Raw genomic sequence first — 20,750 nt, 5'->3', positions numbered from 1 at the left:
CCGTTTGTACTTACAGACAGGCAGACATTCTCCATCCAACCCTACAGCACGCCAAATGTTCTGTCTCTCTCACAACAGCCTGCGGATTTTTTCCATGTCTTACCACCACTGTTTCATACGTAAATCATCTGTCTTTGTGGCCACCTCTCCCATCAACAAGCTAAGCTGAGAGGCACTGGTTCACAGCTCACAGCTATAATCTATAACCTGCTTAAATCAGCACGTGGCACTGAGTCTTAGATATTGTTCATTATTTAAATGAGCACACCTGACTTTCCTCTGGTTGGGCGTGGTCCAAAGCCCTGCCGCTGTGAGCTACTTATCACAGCAAGTGAAACGTCCCTGGAACCAGCTGCAAAATTCCCAGGGCCCTCATAGCTCACCAGCCTTTTCACAGCATCGGCGGAAACTCAACATCAAGGCTCGGAACCCGGGAAGAAAAATGAATGTCACCAGGTCCAGATATCTAATCCTCTCGTTTGTCCTCATGTGTGGCCTGGTTCCAGAAGTTACAGCAGGCGGTGAAGAAGCTTCGGGTAACAACAACAAAAAAGCGGGGAGGGGGCAGCTGGGTGGCCATAAGAAAGCATGCCTTAAGGAAAAGGCAGGGGAATATGAAAATACTCTGGGTTTTCATTCCAAACCTAGAACATTTTCCAGACGTTTCTGAGTAAAGATGTGTATGGCCGAGCACCTCCACCCCTCTTACCGCAGATGGTCTTAGCACCGCCCAGGAACCCGTATGGCTCCCAGACGTCCCAGCTACCGTGGAACTCATCGATGCTGCCGAAGTGGCCATCATAGGCTTCTTCCAGGTTTGTGCTATGCCACCCCCCACCTGTATGCCCACAACCGGGCATGTTCTGCCTTATGGTAGTCACGCTGGTGGCCTGTTGGGCTAGTGACAGTGATATGGAAGTGAGTGGGTGTAGACTCTGACTTCAGCCCTTCATTTCAAAACAGTCTGCCCTCTGGAGCAGGTCTTCCTTGCACTTGCTTCTGGATCTCCGAGTCTCGTGGCTGGGTCTTCTTATCTCTGGACAATTTGAGAGAAAGTGGGTGTCTGCAGGAAGGCAGTCGTACCTCACCACTGTCCTAAGTAGCCTCAGTCTGAACCCACAGGGCCCCATCAATAGGCAGAAGTGAAAGTAAGGGCACTTAAAAAACATATTTATCTATTATTTATTCAAGATAGGCTCTCATCATTCAGGCTGGCCTCGAACTTGCTGTGCAGCCCATGCTTCTCTCAAACCAGTAATCCTCCTGCTGCAGCATCCTGAGTAGTGGGATAATGTGACAATGCCTCACACCCAGGCTAAACCCATCTTTTATGACCTGGAAGCACTTTTCACAGGTTGTGATAAGCCAATAGGTAGGCCTCCACCCACCTTTCTTGCCTTCTCTGAAAATTGAAGAAGAAGAATGGATCACGGACAGCTTCCATATTGGCTGTTGGCTAATGTAGACGGCCATTAACAAGAGGGTTTCCCTCTAGCCTTTATCTCTCGCTCTGGTATTGGCACCTGTAATCCTTACCGCTAACCCAGCCCCTGTTCTCTTACCTCAGACCTTCTTGTCTTCTTCCACTCCTGGATGCTAATTCACAGTCACCCTGTCCATTCTGTGTACACAGCTGGTAATGGCTGCTATGTGGTGCCAGTGGGAGTCAGATATGTGGAATAAGGGGTTGGAGTTGCAGAGAGGAAAGAGCAAAAACCTGAAAGGGCGCAGTAACAAATATAATCACCAGATGGTGCCACTGTGTCCCTGAGCAATTCTATTCAAAAGCCCAGATGACAAACCAGCAAGCCAAATTAAACACCACCAAACCAAATAACCCAATTGAGAAATGGGACTCAGAACTAAACAGAGAATTCTCAACAGAGGAATAGCAAATGGCTGAGAAACACTTAAAGAAATGATCAACCTCCTTAGTCATCAGAGAAATGCAAATCAAAACGACACTGAGATTCCATCTTACACCCTTCAGAATGGCTAAGATCAAGAATTCAAGTGGCATCACATGCTGGTGAGGATGTGGAGAAAGAGGAACACTCCTTCAGTGCTGGTGGGAATGCAAACTAGTACAACCACTTTGAAAATCTATCTGGCGCTTTCTCAGAAAAAGGGGAATAGGGCTTCCTCAAGACCCAGCTATTCCACTCCTTGGAATATACCCAGAAAATGTTCCACCACACAACAGGGACATATGCTCAACCATGTTCATAGCAACCTTATTCATAATAGCCAGAACATGGAAACAGCCTAAGTATCCCTCAGTAGAAGAATGGAAAAAGAAACTGTGTGTGGTACGTTTACACTATGGAATACTACTCAGCTATTAAAAACAAGGAATTCTTGAAATTTGTGGACAAATGGATTGAACTAGAAATTATCATAATGAGTGAGTTCACCCAGAAGCAAAAAGAGTCAAATGGTATATACTCACTTATATCGAGACACTGGCCCAAAGGGCATGTCCCATGAAAGTCTTCACGTACCAGGAAAGTGGGTCAGAGGAAAGGACATCCTATTGGGGCTTTAGGTGAGAGAAACATGTGAGAATGGTAAAGTAAAAGGATCCAGAGGGTCCTAAAAACCTACAAGAAGAACATTATGATGTGCAGATCTGGGTCCAGGGGTCCTGCTCAAACTATGGCACCAGCCAAGGACCGTTTAGGCAGTAAACTTTGAACCCCTACCCAGATCTAGCCAATGGATAGGACATTCTCCACCGTTGAGTGGAGATTAGGGTCTGACATTCATGCAAACTCTGGTGCCCCATTTTTGACCATGTCCCCTTGATGGGGAGGCCTGGTGGCACTCAGAGGAAGGATAGCAGGCTACCAAGAAGAGACTTGATACCCTATGAGCATATACAGGGGGAGGAGGTCCCCCTCAGTCACAGACATAGGGGAGGGGAGTAGGGGGAAAGCGGGAGGGAGGGAGGAATGTGAGGATACAAGGGATGGGATAACAATTGAGATGTAATATGAATAAATTAATAAAATATTTTTAATTAAAAATAAATAAACAAACCAGCAAGCCAATTGACAAATGTCCATAGCCTCTGAGTGAGTAATCCTCTTCCTTTCAAAAAACAAAGAAGTTGCCAGTTCTGTCTTGTGATCTCAGATGCAAGACTAGCAATCTTCCCTTCTCCTTGCACAGGCTCTTTAGCTCAGTGAGATGCAAGGAAGATAGGCGGACTCTCATGTACCTCCCAGAGCATCTGTGGACAACCATTGTAACACAGCCAGGATGGCAGTACCGGTGTGGGAGGACAGACACAGATGACTGATGAGTGGCTTCCCAGCCTCCTACTTGCAGGCCTGGGATGCAACAGATGCACGGGCCGATAACTACCTTCATGCACAAGCCTGAAGGATCCTTGGAAGGAGACACCTGGTCCTCAGCTTCCTGTACAACATCTCCCAATGACCATGATAAACACCTGCTCCTTAATTTTGCATTGCCCTGTTCCTCCACAAATTGTGTCTAAAGCATTTGCCTCCCTGGGCATATGGATGGCTGTATAGCCTGACTTCACAGACCTCTGGACACCAAGGCTTCCCTCAACCAAAGTATAATTCAAGGCTTAGACACAATTTTGATAATAACCTATATACTCACACAGCCTGGGACACTCAAAAAACAACTGCAGATAAGAGCCTGCGTGTATAAGAGTGACTTTCACTTTACTACACTAAGTCAAACCTGTAACTTCTGGCATGAGCATATTTTTTCTTCTCTCTGTCTCTTCTCTCAACAACTGACCTGTGGGTTGGTTTTTCTCTTGTTTGTTTGTTTGTTTTGTCATGTTTTGCTCTGTTTTTAGGATTTGGAAACACCGGTAGTGCCCTTGTTCCGCAGCATGGCACGACAGTTCAAAGACATATCTTTTGGAATCAGCAACAGCTCTGAGGTCCTGGCCCACTACAACGTCACCGGCAACAGCATCTGCCTCTTTCGATTGGTAAGCTGCGGAGGCTGCCCCGCCCTCACTGCCTCCTCCTAGGTTTTCCTTGTGAAGCAGGAAGGAACTCATGTCTTTGACACTGATGCTGGTGCCAAGTTCAGGGACATTGTTGACAAGAACAGTGACCAAACTCAGGCTAGCAAAATAGGTGCTGGAATGAGGTGTACAGAGGACAGAAACTGAGAGCCAGCATGTGGAGGGAACCGTAAAGGTTTGGTCCCCTGAGAGACGGAAAGAATGTGTGGGCCTCTTAGTCCTTATTAGCTTCAGTTCTTACAGCTGTAGAAGAAAAGGCTGTATTATCTCTAAGGTCATGTTAAGCCCTGAACTTACACACAGACACACCGAGGGTGCATGGGAGAGACAGACAGACGATGGACGGACGGACGGACAGACAGACAGACAGACAGAGCAGGAGTTTTATGATAGCTGGCATTATAATTATATATATGAGATAAATTTTCATGTAGCTCAGGATGGCTACTTGGTACATAGGTGAAGAATGCCTTAAATTTTTGATCCTCCACCTCCCAAGTACTGAGATTACAGGCAAGCACCGTCATGCCCCATTTACACAGCACAGGGGAATCAAACTCAGGGCTTCATGAGTATTAGGCGGGCACACTATCAACTGAGCTACATGCCCAGTCCCACAATTTTATATTTTTATGTGCTGATCAGTTGACTTATGTTTATCGTATTAGACAACTCTCGTGCATACAGCATTGATAATAATAACATATTGAATATACTCTCTATTCTCATAGATCTTAAAATGTAGCAAAGATTACAATCAATACATTAATAGAGGACATCACTATAGGCAAAGTGTCACAGGAATAAGAAATAGTGTGGACATTTAGAAAAATAATACAAAAGTGACAATTAAACTGGGAAGTGTATGTTGGATAAAGTTGGGCTTCCTGAAGAATCATGGCCAAAGGAGAAAAACTGAATGCGGTTAGGAATCTGTGATGCCAACTTGACTAGATCCCAAGGCACATATTACAGGAAAAGGAATATAAGACAGGGAGGTTTAATTAGAAGCATATTTGTGCTGAAACCACAGCACCAGTAGCCTGGGAACATAGTTAATTTGATGGGCATTAGAAAGCCCACAAAAGCCTTGGATCAGGAGCGTAATGCAGGCAGAGATGAGATTTAGCAACATTATTTTGAGAACAAAGAACAAGATGGACTGTTAGGCAGAGATGGGAGAGGCAAGAGTCTTCCTAGCTTAGCAAAATAGACTATGGGAAACTTACTGAGTGTCTGTAGGGCCTGGAGAGATGGCCCAGAGGTTAAGAGCACGGGATGGTCTTACAGAGGACCTCTCACCTCCAGTTCCAGGGCATCTGACTCCTTTTCCTGGCCTCCTCATATACCAAGCACACATGTGGGGCACAGACATATGTGCAAGCAAAATACCCACATCTATATTTTTTTAATAAAGCACACAGGGTGTACAGTAGAGAAGCAGCAATAGAAATTAAAGAAATGGGAATTTGCCAAGTTGGTGATGCAGGCCTGCAGCACAGCACTCGGGAGTCCAAGGTAGAAGGATCACAAGTTCAAGACCAGCCCCCCCCAAAAGGAGCTGAGCAATCCTGACAGAAGTGTGAACTTTGCTCACAATGTACTCTTTATCAAGCCCTGTTGGTGGCTCTTCTGAGCTCTGCACCCTCCCTTGGCATCTGTTTTATGATGACCACTAGTGACAGCCCTACTCTGGGTGAGGCTTAGAACCTCAGTGGCCAGAAAGCAAACAGGCTGGTTTTGTGCCACCTCTTCAGGCCAACTGTTACATAAACACTTCTTCTTGGTTTACATTTTCAAAGGCTTGGTACAAATTTTAATAGGATTATTGTTCAGGATTTCAGAATAACTCTAATAAGTTGAACTTCTATCAACTCATACTCACAATTTATTATGTTATTATTTGCAATTTTTCATAGTTTGATTAATTTTTAGTATGTGTGTCTGTCTGTCCATCTGTCTGTATGTGCCTCTGTGTGCATCTGATCTATGATAGGCACTATTGTAATTCTCACAAAAATATGAAAAAGGAATATTATCCATGATTTTTCAATAAGGAAAATAAAGTTCTACTAGCTTGAACCAATTCTCCCAAGTTTCACAGTTGTCACGTACTGCCTGGTTCCACACTCAACCTCCATACTCCTCTGCACTAGAATGGCTCTCTAAAGCACTTAAGGAAAATCTTTTCTAAGCTCTTTTAAAGATTATTTTATATTTACATATGTGTGTCTGTGTGTGTGTGTGTGTGTGTGTGTGTGTGTGTGTGTATATATATATATATATATATATATATATATATATATATATATATATATATATATATATATATATCTGTATGTTATTTTGGGTGATGCAGAGACCAGAAGAGAGTACCAGATCCCCTGGAGCCTAAGTTGTAGGCAGTTATGAACTGCCTGAAACGGGTGTTACAACTTGAACTCAGGTCCTCTGCAACGGCCCAAGCACTCTTAACCACTGGACCATTTCTCTAGCCCCCAAAGAAAATCTCTATATTTGCACTAGGTTGTGTTTATTTGGCATTCCTTATTCTGAAGTCTATATTTCAAAAACTTTACCCCAAACCATTTCCCTAAACCCCTGCTAGTAATTGACCAAACCAGAGGATTATGTTTCAGAATTTAATTTAGATACTACATAGTTTGGTAGCAAATTTTCAGAGTTTAGAGTTACTGGATTCTCAACAGTAAGAATAATATTTAAAGATAAGATGAAATAATGGTTATGCAAAGCTGCACTGATTGATTATTATTATTGGGCCAGCAGACATTTGTGGAACTGTGTAGGTTGGGGTTTCCATTGCTGTGTTGAAAGACTATGAGCAAAGATAACTTGGGGAGCAAATGATTGTTGGCTTCTTACAACTCTCAGGTTGCAGCCCATCACTGAGGGAATTCTGGGTAGGCTCTAGGGAAGAACATGGAGGCAGAACTGAAACAGTGCCCATGGAGGAGTACCGTTTCCTGGCTTGTTCTCCGTGGCTTGCTTGGCCTGCTTTCGTATATAACCTGGAACCACCAGCCTGAGGAAGGCACCACCCACAGTGGGCTAGACCCTCCTACATCAACCATTAATCAAGAAAATGCCTAACAGTCTTGCCTGTAGGCCAATCTTAAGTCATCTTTCCAAATGACTCTAGCTTGTGTCAAGTTAGCCAGTACAGTTGACTCCTTGTCAACCTGACACACAAATGTATCACTCTTCAACTGTAGCCTTTCGGTTCTTGTTCACCTCCCAAATCCCTTATTAATATTAATAGCACAGCATAAAGCATAAGTAACTTTAAAAATCTTACAGTTTTTAAATTTTCAAATACTTCCAAAGTCCACTCTCTTTAAAATACCCTGTCTCTTTAAAAGTTTAAAATCTCTCTAAAATAAAGTTCCTCTAATATTCCAGCTTATGAGCTCTTGTAAAAAACAATTTTAATATATTTTATTAATTTATTCATTTTACATCTCAATTGTTAGCCTATCCCTTGTATCCTCCCATTCCTCCCTCCCTCCCTCCCATTTTCCCCTTACTCCTCTCCCCTATGACTGAGGGGGACCTCCTCCCCATGTATGTGCTCATAGGGTATCAAGTCTCTTCTTGGTAGCCTGCTATCCTTCCTCTGAGTGCCACCAGGCCTCCCCATCAAGGAGACATGGTCAGATATGGGGCACCAGAGTTTGTGTGAAAGTCAGATAAAAAAAAAAAAAAAACAATTTTGAAAGTTAAATATTTTTTGGCTCCAAGAGGAGAGAATCAGGGCACAGCCACAATCAAATTGAAGCAAAAACAAACTTCAACAGTATCAGTAACTCATTACTCAGTGTCCGGGACTCACAATCTTCTGGGATCCAATGGGCTTGGGAAAGGTTCAGTCTGGATCTGTCATTTATGCATATGGTTCTATATAGCATGTATAGCTTGTCCTGGTAGCTCAGATTGGCTCCACTCCACACCTCCCACTGCACTTGGTGGTCATCACACAGCCCTGGCATCTCAAACATGCTGTGGTCTCCACTGCAGCTGAGACAGAATCATCACTAATGGCCTATCATGGCCTCTCTTCAGGGATTTTAACCTTGTAACACATTGTCAAAGTTCAACTTCTTTCTATGACCTTTGATTGCTGCCAAAGCCAGTAAAACGAGGAAGACTGTACCATGTACTGAGCCTGGCTGCCAGCGTGAGATGCAGCCTTGGCCCCTCTGAACCATAACTTCTGTGTGATGACCCTGAGGAAGATTTCACCTCAGTGATACTGGTCTCTTTTCATCACAGCTGATTATCAGCCCCAGGTGACCAGAAGTACATAGTCTTTATTTTAAAATATCACATGAATAGCTTTGATAGAGTCTTTGAAGAACTCTTATACTTGCCTCGAACTTCACAAGCCAGGCTTCTAACATCTGCGTTGCTCTCAGTCTTCTCTTCCAACCTCCCACAGAATAGTTTATTATGCTCTGAACACTCAATGGCTTTTCCAGCCCAAAGTCCCAAAAATCCTTCACAGTCATCTGTGCCACAGCAATAGTCCACTCTGGCACCACTTTCTGTCTTAGAGTTTCTGTGCAGGTGATAAAGACATCACCAACGTCAATCTAGAGGGAAAAGGGTTTATTTGACATAAAAGGCACAGTTCATTACTGAGGGAAGGGAAGGCAGGAACTCAAGGCAGGAACCTGAAACAGAGACCAGATAGAACCAGCCAGTAAGCAGCATTCCTCCATCTTCTGAGATTCAGTCCCTGCCTCCTGGTTCCTGACTGAGTATCTCTTGGTGATGGACTGGGACTCATAAGCTGAATTAACCCTTTCCTTCTCAGATTGCTCTGGCCACTGTCTGCGTCACAGCAATAGAAATTAAGCTAGGAAAGGAGCTTACACACACCACCACCACCACCCAACTAATGCAGACTGACTCATAACGATCTTCAGGAATCATTTAAACAAAATGCAGGGAACAGTAAGAAGCTGCAGGGGACAGAGTATCTGTCAAGGACCCAGCCTGTGAGTGTGACCCCCATAGAGATGCACTCTTCACAGGCCTCCAATCAATGGAGTTAATGGACCATGAGCCTGCCCTATTATTTGAATGCTTGCACTACATTGGGTTTTCTTATTTACTTCTATTTTGAGAAATAAACTTAGCCCAATTCTGATCCAACAGATGTAAGAGAAACCTTGTGTGTCAGTCTTGACCCTTGTACAGTTATTTTTGGATGCTTAGTATAAGAGATGTACCTTACCAGACAAAGAGAGCCAGAAGAAATGATTGTGTAAAAACAAATTAGTAAATAAGAGTAGTGATATATGTCTACCTATTAAAGCACTTTTGTAAAGTATGTATTTAGCTGGGTGTGGTAGTGCATACCTATAGTTCTACCCCTTGGGAGACTGACAGGAGGGACAGGAGTTGAAAGGCATCCTGGGCTACAGGAGATAGTGTCTCAGAAGAAACAAAAGTGTGTGTGTGTGTGTGTGTGTGTGTGTGTGTGTGTGTGTGGAGATACGAGCGAGAGGAGAGATGAGAGAGAGGAGAGAGGAGGAGCGAGAGAGAGCATGAACGAGAGCTCTGCAGTGCCCTCCATGTATGAAAAAGAGAGAGGGGAAGGGGAGGGGAGAGAAAGGAGAGAGGCAGTCAATTGCTTAACAAGTCACTTTTCATTGCTACTCAAGTTACTTTATGGCTGGGCTGTCATAAAATGTTATAGCTATAGTACAAACCAAGATGAGTAAGGCATGGTGGTGCATGCCTGTACTCCTAACACCAGGGAGGTGGACCAGGGCCGATGAGGAGTTCAGATTCACCTTGGCTACATAGAAAACCAATAACCAGCCTTACTTCATGAAATCCTGTCTGAAATAAATAAATAAAAATAAAAGAAGAAAGACAATAAATGAACTAAAATGAGTTTTAATGCATCTTCTGAGAAGCTACATTGTCAGAGAGCTCACGGGAATGCAAGGGAATACCTCCTCAAAGAACAGAAAGGGCCGGGCATACCCAGTATCTAAAACAAAACAGTTCTGAGCTCATAACCCTTCCAGCTGCTTTTCCTGCTTTTGGTGTCTCTGTCCCTGGGGAGGATGTCTTAAGTAAAACTCTTTCCAAAGACTGGTAAAATAACTTTTTAAACGTTCCCAAAGCCTTGCTCTGAGCTACAGATTTCTCTGTCTTGCATTATGCAAATGATCCCCTTCACCGAAAGCACACTTCTTGTTCAAGGGCTGCCTCCAGGAACCCAATACAGGAACGTTCCTCCGTTTATTAGTTTTGGAAATAATGTAATAATCGGCTATGTTTCCTTGGAAGGACCTCAGCAAAGGGAAAGCCAGCAAGGGATGGGGGCGGCTTATTGAAGTGCTGTCACTGCCCAGGAAAAGAACTTTATCCCCATTGCACACTCTCTGCCCCTTCTCTGCATGTCTGAGTCCAGAAACACCTGGAGCGCCTGGCGCTTCCAACTCTCCAGTTCTGGGAAACCTGAGGAGCTGCCTGGAAACTGGGCAGGAGGGTGGGGCCTCCTGACCCGTGTGCTGCCAGGCCCAGCTGCACTCAGGTGCCAGACCTCTATGTCCTAGAAAAATAATCTTCAAATATTTGGACATACTGAATATTAAGAGGGCCTTGATTATTATGATGATGGCCTGAGTAGTTGCAGTAACAAAGGCCTAAGTATGAGATATTCTGCCAGCTGGCGAGCCAGGCCTTAAGCAGCAGAGAAGATTCCAGAGAACTTTCAGTAATATTCTCTCTCTCTCTCTCTCTCTCTCTCTCTCTCTCTCTCTCTCTCTCTCTCTCTCCCCCTCCCTCCCTCCTCCTCCTTTTCCTCCTCCTCATCTGTGTTTATGTTTCTGTCTTTCTGAATGTGTGTCTGTCAAGTCTGGCTGGCTGGCTGGCTCCCTGCCTCCCTGTCTCTCTGAATATGTCTGGGTGTCTGTCTCTTTGTATATGTGCCCATGAGAACAGGTGCTAGCAGAGATCAGAGGCCTCAGGTCCCCGTGGAGCTGGAGTTATAAACTGTTGAGAGCCACCCAGCCTGAGGTACCAAAAACTGAATTAGGAACCTCGGAAAGAGCAGGAGACTCTCTCAACCACTCCCTAACCCCTTGTTTGTGTTTTGTCTGCTTCTTTGTTTGTGCTAAGGTCTTCTTCTAGTTCCTCAGGAAGGCCTAGAAACTCCCACATAGCCCAGGCTGGCCTTGAACTCCTGAAAATCCTCCTGCCTGCTGGGATTAAAGACATGAAGTACCACAACAGCCTATCCTTTTTTTTTTTTTTTTTTTAATGGTTTGGTATAAATATTGGGAATATAAAGCTAAATAGCATCCACAGAGACTTTTCCTATTTTTTAAAATATCTTCTTCTCAATGTTCCTTCTGAGAGTGTTTTGGATTTTAACACATTTGTATGTAAACCAGGTGAATTCCCCCGGCGCTCACTGAGCTCAGACTCACTGTGTAGCAGAGGCACCTTGAATTTGCATTTCTGAGCCTCCTGCTTCTCCTTCCAGAGTGCTGGGATGGCAGGAATAAAAAATGTCACTTCCATATAGCGGTGGAGATCAAACCTAGGCCTTCCTGCATACCAGGAAAGCATCCAACTAACTGACCCACACATCGCCAGTCCCATTTCTGTGTGTTTCTTGCAAGGAATTAAACCTAGGCACTCAACACACTAGCCAATCAAGCGCTCTCCCACAGAGCTACATTGCCAGCCTGCATGCACTTCACATTTTAAAATACCCAATGCATTGGGCAGAGCCTTTTCCCCCAAAATTCTAATTTAGATCTATATTTTCTACACCTTTTATTTATTTCTATACCATTTATTATTTTCTAAATCTAATTTATTAAGATAATCTTTTAAGTTTTTTTTTTTTTTTGGTTTTTGGTTTGTTTGTTTAGTTTTTTAACTTTGTGTGTATCTTCTAATGTTCAACAGGGAGAGACAGATGAAAAATGATGCTAGATTCTAGTAAATTAAAAGCTACATGTTACATAATGCATGCTGGCAGTCCTTAAAGGGATAAATAAAGTTTGAGTAACTTCCCAACCAAAGGAAGACAAGAAGGAATAATGGGGAGTAACTGCATGAGAAATAGGCCAGAAGTTAAGAAAAATGGAATTCAGAACAGCTGCACCAGTGGAAAATGCAGAATTCAGTACATCAGTGATTATATTACATAAAAATAGCCCTTAAAAGACAAGTGGAGAAAAGCATCCCTGAGAGTCGAAAACTCACTTCCTGTCATCGAGCCGAGCTCAGAGTCCATCTCATCCTCATAATCAAAAGATGCCGCACAACAGGGGCCACTCCGTCCTTCATCCTTCACTGTGTCTTGTTTTCTTTATTCAGGTTGATAATGAACAACTGCATTTGGATGGTAAAGACATTGAAGATTTAGATGCTGCCAAACTGAGCCGTTTCATTCAGATGAACAACCTTCGCTGGGTGACAGAGTACAGCCCCAGGGTAAACACTGGCCCCTGTGATCAGCCTTTTATGCTCCTGTGTCTTGGAGGAGTCTTGCTCCCACAGCAGAGATGCTCTATCCACTGTTAGTAATTGCCCCTCACTGCACACCTAGCATATTGTTTATGTTAATGTCTTTACTAATCCTTTGATGGGGTCCTCCCTCCCCATTGGACAAAGAGAGAAACAGACTTCAAAAAGTTAAATGGCACAACTCATAAGAGAAAACAAACAAACAAACAGAAACAAAATGCAAAGTTAAAGTACCTGGATCAAAACCTGCAGGATCAGGAGTTTTGCTGTAAGTGTGCTCTGAGACAGTCACTAAACCACCTTTGTCACACTGTGATCAAGGCTTATTTTTATTCCTTGCTTTTCTTGTTGCTGTGACAAAGGCCACTTAAGGGAGGAAGGGCTTATTTTGGCTCACTGTTTGAGGGACGCAGTCCATCATGGTGTGGAGGTAGGAATGTGAGGCTGGTCACAGAGCATCCATAACCAAGAAGCACAAAGAGACAGATACTGTCTCCTTCCTTTTCTTTTTCTTTTGCCCAGGACTGAAACCCATTGGATTGCTCTACCCACCTTAATGGTGGCTCTTCTTTCTTGAAACTCCTCTAGAACTACCCTCCCAGACGTGACCAGAAGTGTACCTCCTCGGTGGTTCTCAATCCGATCAAGCTGAGCACAAGAGTAGGCCACTATAGCTTTCCTTACTTAGAGCATCATTGTTGTCTCTACTGAATCCACAGAACTACATGTGGGATCAGAAAAGACTGTGTAGTGTACGCTGTGCACATGACCCTGGTGCCATAGTGTCCTGGGTGCCAGACAAACAGGGCAGGGACACATCTTCCTGAGCTGTTAGGCCTGGCCGAGCTCCCACTGTACAGAAGAGTGGTGTGTCCTATGTATATTTCCCACTATTAGGGAAAGCAAATCACTCCAAGAGAAAGTCAGGAAAGAATCTCTTCAGAGAAGCATGTTTAATTTTCCTTGGACTCTCACATATCTCAAATAATCCCTTCTCCTTTGAAAAGCTGCCCATTCAACAGCTGCTATTTCTTGGGCATTCTGGTGCAAACATTTGTATGTACACATTCTGTGTGTGGCTTTGCTGTGCAAGCCAGACTGTTGTCTGTTGATTAAACCAGTTATTTCTGCACTAAAGATAACTTCACCTTTTGGCTCCTTGGCTCTCATCTCTTCACTCTTCCTAAGAATTCTCTCTGCTTTAGAAGAGTGGACGCCACTTTGAATTTAGGCAGCATCAATCAGTTACTTTAATTACACATATCGTTATAACAAGAATTAATTATTTGCCACCCAGCATCATCAATGAAAACTGAAAGTGTTGCTAAAGTCCAAGAGAAAGTCTTTAGGAAACCCTTATCTGCTTATGCTTGCCTGCCCATGGTCCTTCCATGACCAGTTGCAGAAGAAAGTCTCACACAGTTTCCAGGGGACAGCCAGTGGGCATGGCACAGTTGGATATTTCTGCTTTAGGGTCTCTGGACTGAATATAGACATGGGCCAGGCCAAAAACATCTGCAGGCACCACCAGTGCTGCAGGATTTAGATGCAAGAAGGTCCACTCATATGGTCAGCAAACCTGTTCCCATTGTCTACACACACACACACACACACACACACACACACACACACACACACACACACACTTAGGGCTGCTTGACAGCCCCATACTGGGCTGGCTACCACTACAGTAACTGGTATAACAAAGAGTGGGATATTTTACGGCTTAGCCCTGGACTGCCATCATCTCCACAATGTCCTCTTAGCTACTCAGTTTGGTTGTGTTTATTTGGGGGTGGGGGATGGAGGTGTCTACACAATTGCCTGAAATGGTTGTGCTTAGTTTTAAGATGCATTTTCATTATTTTTTAGTTATGTCTAAGTTGTTTGTCTGGTTGCGAGCAAGGGCGCCACATGTATGCAGGTGCTGCAGAGGCCAGAAGAGGGCGTCAAATTCCTTCAATCTGGAGGAGTTGGGGGCAGTTGTGAGCCAGCCAGAATGGTGGAAGAAGCTAGATTTAGGTCCTGTGCAAAGGTAACACACAATCTTAACCCCTCGGCTGTCTCTCCAGCCCCACCTCCAGATAACTGTACTTTTAAAATGACTTATTTATTTATTGTATGTGCTTGAGTAAATGTATGTGTACTCTACATATGTGCACAAACCAGAGGATGCCAGAAGAGGGTAATAGATCCTCTGGAACTGGAGTTACAGGCAATTGTCAGCCACCACACAAGTACTGGGAGCCAAGCCAATGTCTGCTACTAGCAGGATTAATATGCTCTTAACCCATGAGCCATTTTCTCAATTCCCAGATGATTTTACTTGTCAAGTATATTTGTATTTATTACTTACTAATTCTATACACAAATACAATGTGTTTGGAGCACATTCAAGGTGGTGAAGCTCTTAAGACCCATCTCAGGGGCTCTTTTTTTGTGTGTTTTCCTGTTCCTTGCACTGGCAAATCTCTGTTTGTCTGCCTCTCTGTGCCTCCCTCCTCCCACTTCCTTACCTTCTTTTAAAACAAATGTCCATCTTCCAGAATGCGGCTGGCTTGTTTAACACCAAGGTTCAGGTTCATCTTCTCCTGATGATGAGCAAGGCTTCCCCAGAGTATGAAGAGAGCATGCGCAGATACCAGAAGGCAGCTAAGCTCTTCCAGGGACAGGTGAGTCGGAGTGGTCACCACCACAAGGAAGACGGGTCTGAGAAGAAGAAAAATAATATGGTTTTGAGGGTATGGAGTAAAAAGTCAGATGTAAGAAATGAAAACAATTAAAACTAATGATACTTTGTTTTGTAAACCAGTGTGATCCATCTTCTGACTGGGGTGATGTGGTTGTTTGCATCACACTGACATGTGGGGAGACAATAGGCATATATACTGAAACCAAGTCACCTGGTCACAATGTGTTTACTTCTCATTAGAACCTCTAAGTCTGATACAGGTGCCAGGGTGTGCCTCTCACAGGAGTACCTACAGAACATCCACCCCGCTTCCCAGCTCATTTTTAGTTTTGTTTCTACATTTCACATGTCCCCAGTTATCCTATTAATTCAAAATAGTAAATGGAGAAGTCTAGACATAAGCAACTCAGATGCTTTAAAGAGCTTTCTCTGCCCCATGTTATTTCAGTGGTTTTGTTTTGTTACCAGCTATTATATCCAAAGTATGTAGGCTCAACAAGAAAGAGCACTGCCCATGACTCTGGGGAGCTACCAGAGCAGGCGTTCATGGGATAGGTCAAGAAAATAATATTCACCAAACAACATGTACGCACTGCACACCACAGTTACTAAATGCACCATCTTGCTTCATCCCTGCCCTGACCAGTACACTTTACAAATAAGAGAACTGCACCTCAAGGAAACCACGGGAGACAGCCAGGAAGATGGGGGCAACTTTACCTCACTCTCTGCCTTTAATCCTCTGGCTATACTTTCTTGCTCAGGGAATCATCAAAGTGTCTTCAAAGTCCAAATTCTTTTTTGAAAGATTACTTTTATTTTCAATCAGGTTGTGGAGGTGGGTGATGATGTCCAGAGAGACTGTAAGAGTGTCAGATCTGCTGAAGCTCTTACAGGGAGCTATGAACTCCCTGGTGTGGTGTGCTGAGGGCCACATCAGGTCCTCACTAGAGCAGCATAAACTCTTGGCCTCCAAGCCATCTCTAACCCAGTGCTTCTCAGCCTTTGGGTCACAACCTTTTGAGGGTCAAATGACCCTTTCACAGAGGTTACCTAAGACCATCCGAAAGTACAGATACTTACTTTATAATTCATAATACTAGCAAAATTACAGTTACAAAGTAGAAATGAGAATAATTTTATGGTGTGGGGGGGTGTCACCACAACATGAGGAACTGTATTAAAGGGTCACTGCATTAGGAAGGTTAAGAATCGTTGGTCTAACTCCATATGCCAAATTCTTGTAGTTAAATTTGACTAAAGGAACAAAATACCAAAGCAACAAAAATAAATTTTAGATTCATTTAAATTCAATCAAGATGTGTGTGGGTGTGTGACAGAGGGGGAAGGAGGAGGGAGAGAGAGAGAGACAGAGACAGAGACACAGAGACAGAGACAGAGAGACAGAGACAGAGACAGAGACAGAGAGCGAGCACCCAGGCTAGCCTCAAACTTGCTGTAACTATGGATGACTTGAACTTGTGGCCCTACTTCCTCTGTCTCCCAAGTGCTAGAATTACAAGAGTGCTTCAGCATGTCCAGCTTTAACAGACTCAAATTATGTGACGTGAACCATAAATTCAATCTGCACAGTGACAACAATTACAAGTGTCTCTGTGCCCCAGGATCTTAGCTGAACCTTTTTCATCCAACTCTTCCCAACTACAGATTCTCTTTGTTCTGGTGGACAGCGGCATAAGGGAATACGGAAAGGTGATATCCTATTTTAAACTCAAGGAGTCTCAGCTGCCAGCTTTGGCCATTTATGAAACTGTGGATGACAAGTGGGACACACTGCCCATCACAGAGGTTACAGTGGAGCAAGTCCAGGGCTTCTGCAATGAATTCCTAAAGGGGGCATTGCTGGTGAGTGTGGGGCCTTTGGATAAAACATGTGTTGTTCATCTCTGTGCATTTCCTTTCTTGCGGTATCAGAGGCCTTTGGCCTTGTTGGATGTGAGAACAGAAGGACAGAGGTGGTGCAGATGGAGTGGCCAGAGCAGAGTGACTGTGAATGCATAATTAATGGGGTTTCTCCCACGGGAAATAACTTAAATCCCAGATAAAGAGCTCACATGTTAGCGTGTGGTGGCTCAGGCCGAGAACTGTGCTGGCTGACACAGGTTGATGGCCACCTTTTGAAGCCAGCTTGGGGCATATAGTAAGTTTAAGTTCAGCCAGAGCTGCGTACTGAGACATCTTAAAAATACAAACACAGCTTCAACAACAGAAGAGTTCGGCGGTTCAACGGGAAGGTGGATTTAAGGTTTTTCCAAGGGTAAAGTATGCACTCTTTGCTATGTTTTTCAGAGAGATCACAGAGCCGAAGAAGATGCCGTGAAGGAGGAGCTCTGACCTCTGACTGTTCCCTGGAACTTACGCTTACTGCTCCGTGTCTATTCTGTGCTGAATAAAATGCGGCAGTTTGTATCTCTGCAACACTAAACAGGATCATCAGGGCATTCTAACATGGGGCAGGAGGATCCTAATCGTTTGTGTCTGAACATCTAACTTGACTCTTCTGTTTTCAACCTCCCTCTCTCCACAACCTACTTTCTTACTGTGTGTGAGTACTGGGGAGACAGGGCCTTCAAAAGCAGGCATCTTTGTGAAAGACAAGCGTTCCTAGAGAGAGAATGTTCTGGTATGTTACTGACATCGAATTGGTACCCTTACACAACAGTTCCTGTTCCTTTGGGGTCATCCAAGGATAAAAAACCCCACCCTCCTTCATAAGCACATAGCCTTCTCTGATTCTGGGCCAAGAACAAAAAACATATTTTTGGTTTTCTTTTTTCCCCCCTCAAAAGTTAAACGATGTCTCCAATTTTCTTAACACATCAGAAACAGAACATGTTAAAGGCTACGTTCATTTAGTGATTGCAGCTCCCCATGTAAACAGAGACCCATGGAATAAATAAAATCCAATGCCATTAAAGGAAAAGAGTGACACCTCAGCAATCCAACTCCTTTGGAAGGAGCACAGCTGCCCAGCTCAGCAGTACATGCCCCAGGGCTCTATTTCCTTTCAGGTCATGACCTATTGATGTGTTGTCCCCTGCGTGGGTGGGATGGGTGGTGGGACAAGACCATCCTGCGTGAGGATTGGTACAAAAGTGGCAAAGGAGCCAGGGAGTCAATTAGGTAAAAGGTTGGGAAGTGACTGAAGAGGCGCATTTGGCGCCAGGGCACACCGGGCCTAACCACGGTTACTGCCAGTAAGGTGTGCGGTCCAGGGTCCAGCACACCCGGGTAGCAGGGGAGTTTGACTGTGGGTCCCTGGCCCACAGGCTGTTACTATCTACACACAGATGCTACTTTGTCATAGCCCTCCCACCCCCTCCTGGCCCTTGGCTCTAAAGAAAAGTGCCTAAGTGCTGAAAAACCACAGATGTACTGTAGGACAGCTCCAAGTGAGGGACGAGGAGTGAAAGGCTTGCTTGTTCCTTTCTGTGGGCCAAGCCCACAACCCCTGGGCGTGGTCAGTGGCTGGAAAGGAGACTGGGAAAGCAACTCCTGCAGTGACACAGGAACCAGGAGCCGAGGGGTCATCAAGGCCAACCCAGAGCTACACAATCCCAGGAGCCCAACACAACACAATCCCAGAATGCCTTCTTGACATTTTTGACACTTAGACTCAATTCTTTCTGGTGCCTGCCTCACAGGATGACTTAACCCAGAATGAAAATCCTGAAGCTGCTTTGTCACCATCCCCTAAATTAGTGCTTCTCAACGTTCCTAATTCTGTGACCCTTTAATACAGTTCCTCATGTTGCAATGACCCCAATCATAAAATTGTTTCATTGCTAATTCATAACTGCAATTTTGCTACCACCATGAATCATGATGCTAACATTTGATATACAGGACATCTGATATGTGACCCCTGTGAAAAGGTAATTCAACACCCCCAAAGTGGTCCTGACCCACAGGTTGAGAATAACTGCCCTAAGTCTAGCTTCAACTCCATGCTTTTGTTTGTTTTTCTTTTTGGTGCTATTAGGAATTGAACTTGAAGCCTTAGGCACACTAGGTGAATGTTCTACCACTTAGCTACATTCTCAGCCATCTCCTGTCTACTTTAAAGTAACCCTTTTTTAAAAAACCCTTTTCAAAGTAACCATCTACATGGTTTCTGGTCCTCCATACAATCCAACCTTTCATTATTTTCATTTCCAATGTATTTATCACTTAACCATGTTCTCTCTTTCTTTTTCCTCAACTTTCCCTGTTTCCTGCTTAAAATGAGAGTACCTTAAACTTTAGTAACGCCCCCAAATTATGTCATTTATAACAGTGGCTTAATTTTACCATTTTATCCTAATACACTCTTCCCCACATGCTGGTGGCCAGCCCAGACTCCATAGATGCTACAAAACAGCAACTGGCTGATGATATTTTGTAGCAATTGTAGAAGGAATCTCTTGTGTATTTTATGGATACAACACCCTTTCAATTAAAAAGAAAAAAAACTATGGCCAAAGGCTAAGGCAGGAAGTAGGCGGGACACATCCGGCATGCAGAAGGGATTCTGGGATAGAGCCAGGCTCATGTGATTCCAGCTGACAAGATGTGAGGAGAGTGGATGTACTGTACCTGAGCTCAGATAACCATCCACGTAGCAGAATGAGGATTAGTATAAACGGGTTATTTTAAGTTATGAGGTAGTCATAGAAGACCTTAGCTATATGCTTAGGTGTTTGTAAGTAATAATTAAATCTCATGAGTTATTACCCCAGGAGCATGGAAAAGTCCTGCTACAACAAACAAATTTGTCATATATTATCTTGTACGCTTGTGTTTGTATCTTTATACTGTTGAGCTGAATTATTTATTATCAGCTCATGGCTCTTCAAAGCTGCCAGGAATTATCCATGTCTTTGTCAATGCTAATTAGCTTTGAGGACTCAAAATCGAAGAATGAAATTTCTTTAGGGAAAAGAGATGTAGGGTTGCTTGTGTGTTTATATGAGGCCTTTATGGTTTCCCTCTATGTAAACAGTTGGCCTCACACTCAAGACTGTCCTGCCTCTGCCTCCCAAGTGCTGGGATTATAAGTGTGTGAAACCGAAGATGGCAAAAGAAGAGATTTCTGTTGGCCAAAGATGCCGCCTGCTAAAACTTCTGCCATTTCTAGATGCTTCTTTGTCTTTGGCTAATTATTTCCTAAGACTCTATGTTCATTCCATGAGGCTATGCTCTTGTTAGAATATCTGGGGGCAGGTAAGATGTTTTGCTCATGGATTCATTCATTAGCTCTCATTGGTAAAGCCACGCCCTTTCTCTAAGTTGTGATGAGTGCTGCTATCCCATAGCACTAGGAAGATGTTGGAAGATTTGGAAGACTGTTATAGAAGGAGTGTACATGGGCAGAACCAGGCATGATAGAAAAATGTGGATTCGCTTCCTTTCTAAACTTTAGAACCAGTTTGTGTCTCTGAAGAGTAATGTAAAGCCTATTTAGGACAATGAAATAGTTTACATAGGACGTTTTGAGATTCCAGGGTGATGATACATATCAAG

The 20,750-nt window shown here is 43.8% G+C and overlaps 1 protein-coding gene across 1 annotated transcript; it reads left to right on the top strand.

Moving 5' to 3' along the window:
- The first annotated feature begins 237 nt into the window (after positions 1 to 237).
- Positions 238 to 17,622, top strand: Erp27 (endoplasmic reticulum protein 27). The gene is made up of 7 exons (XM_051155507.1): positions 238 to 536; positions 715 to 815; positions 3,839 to 3,976; positions 12,386 to 12,502; positions 15,082 to 15,207; positions 16,896 to 17,093; positions 17,538 to 17,622. Exons 1-7 carry the CDS (start codon positions 443 to 445, stop codon positions 17,580 to 17,582), a joined length of 819 nt encoding a protein of 272 aa, XP_051011464.1. The 5' UTR covers positions 238 to 442; the 3' UTR covers positions 17,583 to 17,622.
- The last annotated feature ends 3,128 nt before the right edge of the window (positions 17,623 to 20,750 follow it).

Source organism: Acomys russatus, chromosome 13 (genome assembly GCF_903995435.1).
Source record: "Acomys russatus chromosome 13, mAcoRus1.1, whole genome shotgun sequence".
Taxonomy (NCBI): Eukaryota; Metazoa; Chordata; class Mammalia; order Rodentia; family Muridae; genus Acomys; species Acomys russatus.
The sequence above is the reverse complement of the archived record's forward strand: the minus strand, read 5'-3'. Positions and strand labels throughout refer to the sequence as shown.

What these genes read in the sequence shown, in the direction of transcription:
- Erp27 (XM_051155507.1), top strand. Translation starts at nt 443, where the DNA reads ATGAATGTCACCAGGTCCAGATATCTAATCCTCTCGTTTGTCCTCATG. An exon ending in AGGCGGTGAAGAAGCTTCGG is followed by an intron (nt 537 to 714) that starts GTAACAACAACA and finishes CTCTTACCGCAG; the next exon opens with ATGGTCTTAGCACCGCCCAG. An exon ending in TCCTAAAGGGGGCATTGCTG is followed by an intron (nt 17,094 to 17,537) that starts GTGAGTGTGGGG and finishes TATGTTTTTCAG; the next exon opens with AGAGATCACAGAGCCGAAGA.